Source organism: Pseudorasbora parva, chromosome 19, assembly GCF_024679245.1.
Source record: "Pseudorasbora parva isolate DD20220531a chromosome 19, ASM2467924v1, whole genome shotgun sequence".
In the NCBI taxonomy this organism is placed as follows: Eukaryota; Metazoa; Chordata; class Actinopteri; order Cypriniformes; family Gobionidae; genus Pseudorasbora; species Pseudorasbora parva.
This window is the reverse complement of record NC_090190.1, coordinates 12,811,957-12,818,594: the sequence shown is the minus strand read 5'-3', so window position 1 is coordinate 12,818,594 and position 6,638 is coordinate 12,811,957. Positions and strand designations below refer to the sequence as shown.

The 6,638-nt window shown below is 36.4% G+C and overlaps 1 protein-coding gene across 1 annotated transcript; it reads right to left on the bottom strand.

The window, feature by feature from the left end:
- Positions 1–1,674: 1,674 nt before the first annotated feature.
- On the bottom strand, positions 1,675–6,206 carry tdp2b (tyrosyl-DNA phosphodiesterase 2b). The gene is made up of 7 exons (XM_067425283.1): positions 5,915–6,206; positions 5,588–5,754; positions 5,288–5,476; positions 4,958–5,049; positions 4,768–4,886; positions 2,830–3,000; positions 1,675–2,562 (listed from the first exon to the last, which is right to left on the bottom strand). The coding sequence occupies exons 1-7, from the start codon at positions 6,068–6,070 to the stop codon at positions 2,287–2,289; spliced, it is 1,170 nt and encodes a 389-aa protein (XP_067281384.1). The 5' UTR covers positions 6,071–6,206; the 3' UTR covers positions 1,675–2,286.
- Positions 6,207–6,638: the final 432 nt, after the last annotated feature.

The following is a 6,638-nucleotide window of genomic DNA, read 5'->3' as shown; positions in this document are numbered from 1 at the left end:
GATGGTGAGTAAATAAAGGGGTTAGTTCACCCAAAAATTTAAATTCTATATTTGTATCTGAAGCATTTGTATCTGAAAACAAAAACAAAAATGAAATGGTGTTTGTTGGAGAAAGTATGTCACACAGACACACATTTATCGGTCTCTAAGCATAACTGCCAATAAGCAGATTATATGACGAATGATATGTACAAATTCATGTGAATTCACTACCAATTCCTTAAAATGTAAAATGGTTATGAATTGCTTTGAGATTGTGTCGGAAGATCCCTGCTGGCGTTGTTCCATGACTGTAACCTTTACTGTGTCCTTGATCAGGGAAAATCCTCCTGAAAAAAAGTGCTGACCAAACAAACACTGTTCTCCTTGTTGTTATCAGAGAAAGCATTATGTGGTGTGGTAAACTGACATTTCTGTCTTTAACGGTTGGGAGTATGACTGATTTGAAAGTCCCACTATACCCCCTTCACTGAAATAGCATTTGCTCCTGGCCATGTGTCAAACCAATCCAATGTTCTACAGTGATGCCTATTGAGGGAATAGCATTGAGATTCACTAATATGTTTCATCAGAGGAGATCAGGAGGACAGAGAAAATCTCCTCGAGTTCTTCTGTCGGCTATAAGTAAGCATAAGCAGGATGTTCAAACCAATTACAGGACTGGCCCTTTAAATGCAGTGGACGTTACCCCGGTGAGAGGGCCAAGGAGAGTGTGTTTGTGCTCCAAGCAAACTTCTATAAGCCAGTCATACAGACCCAGAGGGCAAATCTGTGGCAGTCTGACCTGTTTTACATTTAATATTTACTCATCTGACCAAGCAAAAGGTTTATTAGCCTTGGCAGCGGGGTGTCTTTCAAGGTTGTCTGGAGTCACGTGTTCACCCTGCTTCAGACAGCTGCTGCCTTGACACTTGTATGCATTCCAGTAATTTAAGGCAGTTACGAGACATCACACTTTTCTCTCAAAAGGCTACGGGGATAAAAAGCATTTGTGTAATAGCATTCTGTGATAGATGTCGGAAATTACATTTTTGGAACAAAATGGCCGACTCCTTTGTCTTGCTAAGTTTCATTTAATGTATTCAAAATACACAATAGTATTTTCACAACTTGTCAATAAATTATTGGAAATAATGATCAATAACAGTATTGTTTGCTAGTTTCATTTACCTTTTTCACTGCACAGCACATATTTCATCTAAAGCTCTTCACTGAGATTGTGGTAAACAAGTACACTAACTTTTAAGAGAGCTTTGAGGCCACACACACACACACACACACACACAGTTCAAGGTCAGAGGTGGAAAATCTTTTTCCATAGATCTATGTATGGTACACATGGCAGTTAATTTCATAATGTTTTGAGTATTTTTCCTCTCACCAAATTTGTCACAACTGAAACACGAATGTGTATGTGTGTGTGTGTGTGTATGTATATATATATATATATATATATATATATATATATATATATATAAAATATACACACATATATATACATATATAATATATACACACATATATATATACATATATAAATATAATATATATATATATATATATATATATAATATATACATAAAATACATGTATTATATTAAGCTTATTGATATTTAGACAATAGAAGAATTTTAGTAAACATCTAAGATTGGAATACTTTTAAAAACAAAAAAATTTATTGGTTGTGGGACAGCATTTGCACCAGTTCTGTAGAATGGCCCATATATTGTATACATAAATACATACACACACACTGTATTTTGAATAAGTAGTAGGCCACTGTGCCTCTGACTTTCAAAAGTTTATTTACGCTAAGTTTTGTGAAATACTGACCCCTTTTGGTAAAATATAGAATGCGCAACATGTACCAAAATAAATCAAGTTCTTGTTTATTTAAATAAAAACATTTTAATTCAGTCAACACTTCACATTTTAAAAATTCTCAGAAAACTTTAACACAACTGGATTTATACCACCAAGAAGTGGGAGAGCTGAGATGAACTAAAATCATGGTTTGTGATAAAAGATTTTGTACGACAAATACAAAATAAAACAGTGTATGAATACTGAGGTTTAAAGACGTAAACCATTTGATTCAAACCCTTCTCTCAATAATGTTTGTTTTTGCATTATTCTATATCCAGCTCTGCATCCTATTATTATCTATATACCTTTTGTTTCTTACACTGATCAGTAGTCTGAATTTGTAGGCACTCTTCATCAAAACTCTTTAAAACTCAACTATCTTCTAGATGGAAGACATCTGGTCTTTTTGGTATTTAATAATCATGTGTTGAAAGTGCAGTAAATTCCCCAGTGATCACTGGTATAACGGCCACAGTCTAGTTTCTCCGTTCCAACCAAGACCATGTGGTCAGGAGAGACTCTTGGCCCACTTTTAGCAGACCTAAGGAAGATGCGGTCGAAGCGACATTTGCTGATGTAAGGCACGGTCTTATTGCTGTTTGCTTTGGTGTCCCAGGTGTATCGGCAGTGTTCCTGTTTGCCCAGCTGTTCCCACACGTCGCACACACCTGTAGGCAAACCTCCAACCTTTACCACCTACACGGACAGAAACATTCTTCAGAAATGCTGCATCTTTCACTACACTTTCATTCCTCCATCATATTTGGAGCTACTGCGAAGTTAATGTTTCCCATCCCTTTTCTCCTATTCACAGGCACATCCGTAAAACTCAAGTGACTTATATCAACGCCATAGCAAAAAAATGGGTTCAATTGGGCTTTTATTATTAAACAAACTCTGTGTACCACTGACTGGGAATCAGCGATCTAGTCCATGGGGTGATTTTTAAAGACTTTAATTTACCTCAGCATCTCTGAGATTGGTGTCTCCAGCAAAAATGACAGTGGCATCTTCTGGTGCTTCCTTTATCTTTTGAAGTATGACCCGCAGTTGTTTCATTCTCTCCTCTGATTGGTTCTTACAGCTTTCTAAATGTGATGTCATCAAGTACAGCTTTTGACCTGAGAAAGTCCCCTTAAGAAACACGGTCAAAAAAGAAATGAATGTGTGTATAAATGATGAGAATTATTTAATTATGAGAGACAACAACCTAGAAAAGTACATATTAGTGTATACATACACAACCGTTTTACATTTTGAGGTCAGTTTATTTTTAAAGAAATTAATACATTTATTCAGCACGGATGCATTCAATCAATCAATCAAAAGTGACTTGTAATTGTAAAAGCATTACACAATATTACTGTCATAATATATTTGTTTGATCAAATAAATGCAGCCTTGATGTAAGATATTGCATAAGATATTTCTTTCAAAACATTATAAAATATTACCGACCCCAAACTGTATTTCTGATTCCATTAAAGGGATAGTTCACCCAAAAATTCTGTAATCATTTACTCTCCCTCAAAGTTGTTCCTGAAGGGGGGAGTGGGCCGACACCCTTGCCTCTTCATTATATGCATCTTCATCATATGCATCTTATCCTTTTGAATGATTTTTAATAACCTCATGAATTAAATAATCAGTTATTATTCTTTCAAAATGAATTATTGACAATCATTTTTATTTGATCATTAATACATTTAACTATTATTTAATATGATTTTGACTCTATGTCTGCTGTATGGTGTCTAATTTGCTTTCCAGAGACGGTCTGACAAAGACAGTCTGACCCCTATCTATGTGCCCTGACATAGATAGCCTGACCTCTATCTCTGGGTCCTGACCAACAGGGCCTTGGAGAGAAAGTTAGAACTTCCAAGAGGTGAATCCTGCCTGTTGTTAGTAACCCCAGGACAGGAAGGGGTGGGAGAATTTGAGTCTCCCAATTGTGATTTCTTCCCATTTATATAGTGTGATTTTTCCCATTGATAGAAGTACATTTTTGTCTTTATATTTCTTTTTATTTCTTTATAGAATGAGGTAGATGATATTAGTCATACTTTTCTTTCTGGAGATCCGTTTGTCATGTGGTGTTGATATCTTGTTCTGTTGATAAGCTCACTGCTGCACTAACCTTGGAGGAGAGATATGCCCTAGAGTCTTGTGTGTGTGTGTTACATGTTCTGTGCAGGTCTTCTGACTGGATTGGACCGCTTTTCTCACACCCTAGACCTCTTGGCGTCTTTCTAGGACTCCCCTGAAGTCAACACTACCCCAATCTTGGGATTGTCTGATGTATACATCCTGATTAACAACAACAACAACATCTCCTATCTATTCTCGCGTGACACATTGTTAAGACTTTATGCCAATCAGTAATATTCCACATGTAATGATGTAAATCATGTCCTTGAAATTGGTATAACTGGTGTGGTAATTTTGTGTAGAGCAGAGTCTGGCCTGACACCGCCCTGAGAGACTCTGAAGCTGACTCTACTGATGAAACTGCAAACTATTCTTCAGTAAAATTCTCTCCGATGATTGAACATCCTGACTCCTGGTCTTCATTTCCCATATCTGGTCTATTGGTCAAAACTGTCAACAACTAACATTCCAAACCTGTTTTTTTGTTTCTTCTATTGAACACTAAAGAAGATATTGTAAAGAATGTTTGTAACCAGACAGTTGATGGTTTCCATTGACTTCCATAGAAGGAAAAAAATACTACAGAAGTCGATGGGTGCCATCGACTGTTAACAACATTCTTTTGTGTTCAAAAGAATAAAGAAACTTATACAGGTTTGGGTAACTTTCATTTTGGGGTGAACTATGCCTTTAAGAAATACACCTGTGCCATTAATTACATCCCAAAACAATCTTAAACCAGAAACTCACCTGAGCAACTAACAGATTTCTCAACATTTGTGTTGTAGGATAACAAATGATCTCACTTTCCACAAGTTTTACTCTTGACTTCTTCAACATTATTGACGTGAAGTAACCATCATCGCTCCCTTTAATGACAGGAGAAATGTATGAATCAGCAAATAACCTATAAATAACTTCACTGAGAATATATTCTTACCTTCAACAAACAGGTAGCTGACAGCACGTTTCTTAAGATACTGAATGTAAGTTGGAATGAGTTCTTGAAGAAAAACCACATCTGGTGTATATCTACAAAAGAACAACAGAAAGAAACCATGAGTAAAACAAAACTCCCTTATTGTCACATAATAGTGTTGTCAAAATTTTAAACATGTGACTGAGCACTGTTGAGCAGAATAGTAAACTATTCTGACTGGCCATTATGTTCACACACTCATCAGATATGTCTGTGAAAGTCGGTACTTTTGACAACTCTTATCACATAATGCATGAAATAGAGGAGATCAGGGATCTCTAAACAACTCACAGAGCTAGATATGAGCACAAGCCTCTGGCGCGCTCTGCAAGACTTAATGTGTCCAAACCATCCACATTCCAACTGATGATGGAGAGCTTGCTGTCCTCAGGATCAGATTCGGTTACGCCACTTTCAGCCTGACTTTTCTTCACATTCACACTGCTGGAGCAGGTGGGTTCCTCTGCTGTCAAGTCAATGCTGCACAAAAAAACAAAAAACACTTTGTTTGTTTGGAATATTGTTAATTAAAATGATAGAGTTAATGAAGTTGTCCGTTTCTAATAAATAGTATAGTGTAGAAAACCTTACCAATCCACCTTGTCCGTCTTAAATTTCTTCTTTGTTCCTGAAGTATCCGCAGAGTCAGAAGAATTCCCCACCTTCCTCTTATTCCCAGACACATCTTTAGTTTCCTCTGCGTCTTCAACATCAAAGACTGAATCCATATGTGCTTCAAAGAAAGAGTTCAATGCTCTCTGGCAGAAACACATGGATTAAATACATTTAAAAAACACTTTTTAAAAGAACGGCAATCATTTTAAATAGGGAAACTAAACATGCTATACTAAATCAAATGGCTTTGGTCGAAACTTTACCCATAACACGCGTTTATTAGGTGCGGTTATAGTGACATACCTCCATGTCCCACTCATTTTCTGCCAAATAACACTGCGCCACGGCACTATCCGATCCAGAGATAGAGGCAAACTGATCGCAAAGACTCGTCCTCGTTTCCTCTATAGCAGACATTTGTTGATCCTTGTGGTTACCTGACATTACAGTGCTAGACATGTTCGCAGTTGAATATAACGGCGGGACATGAATGTGTACAGCGACAAAAACATTCCGGGTGGATTCCGCGAAAATACGGAGATATCAATATTAACATATGCTCGTCATATACCTATTTCATATACACGTTAGTATAAATCACGACCTCAAAGTATTATAAACATACTTTTCTCGCTAAACGTTGCATCTGTTTAGAGTTATTATTGTTCAAATAGAGGGTTTCCGGAAGAATTTAACTGTAGTACTGAAAGAGTCGGTTCTTTTGATCTGATGTTTAAAAGAAAACGATTCAGCAACTCTGGTAACCTTCCGTGCACGATTCATATATATATTTATATATATTATATATATATATTAATCAAATGTGTTGGCACGTGTACAGAAGTACAGTTTGTTGCAGCTATGACTCCGTGCATAAACATTTAGAACCAAAATATAATTAGCATTAACATGAATTATGTTGCCTTTGACAGAAAAGTTCGAATTGATTCAGTCACATTGAACAAATCGTTCAGAATGGCCTTTATTTAGAAGATTCACATGAAAAGAGCCGATCCGATATTTCATA

What these genes read in the sequence shown, in the direction of transcription:
- tdp2b (XM_067425283.1), bottom strand. Translation starts at nt 6,070, where the DNA reads ATGTCTAGCACTGTAATGTCAGGTAACCACAAGGATCAACAAATGTCT. An exon ending in AAGACGGACAAGGTGGATTG is followed by an intron (nt 5,477 to 5,587) that starts GTAAGGTTTTCT and finishes TTTTTTGTGCAG; the next exon opens with CATTGACTTGACAGCAGAGG. An exon ending in TTGTGCTCATATCTAGCTCT is followed by an intron (nt 5,050 to 5,287) that starts GTGAGTTGTTTA and finishes GTTCTTTTGTAG; the next exon opens with ATATACACCAGATGTGGTTT.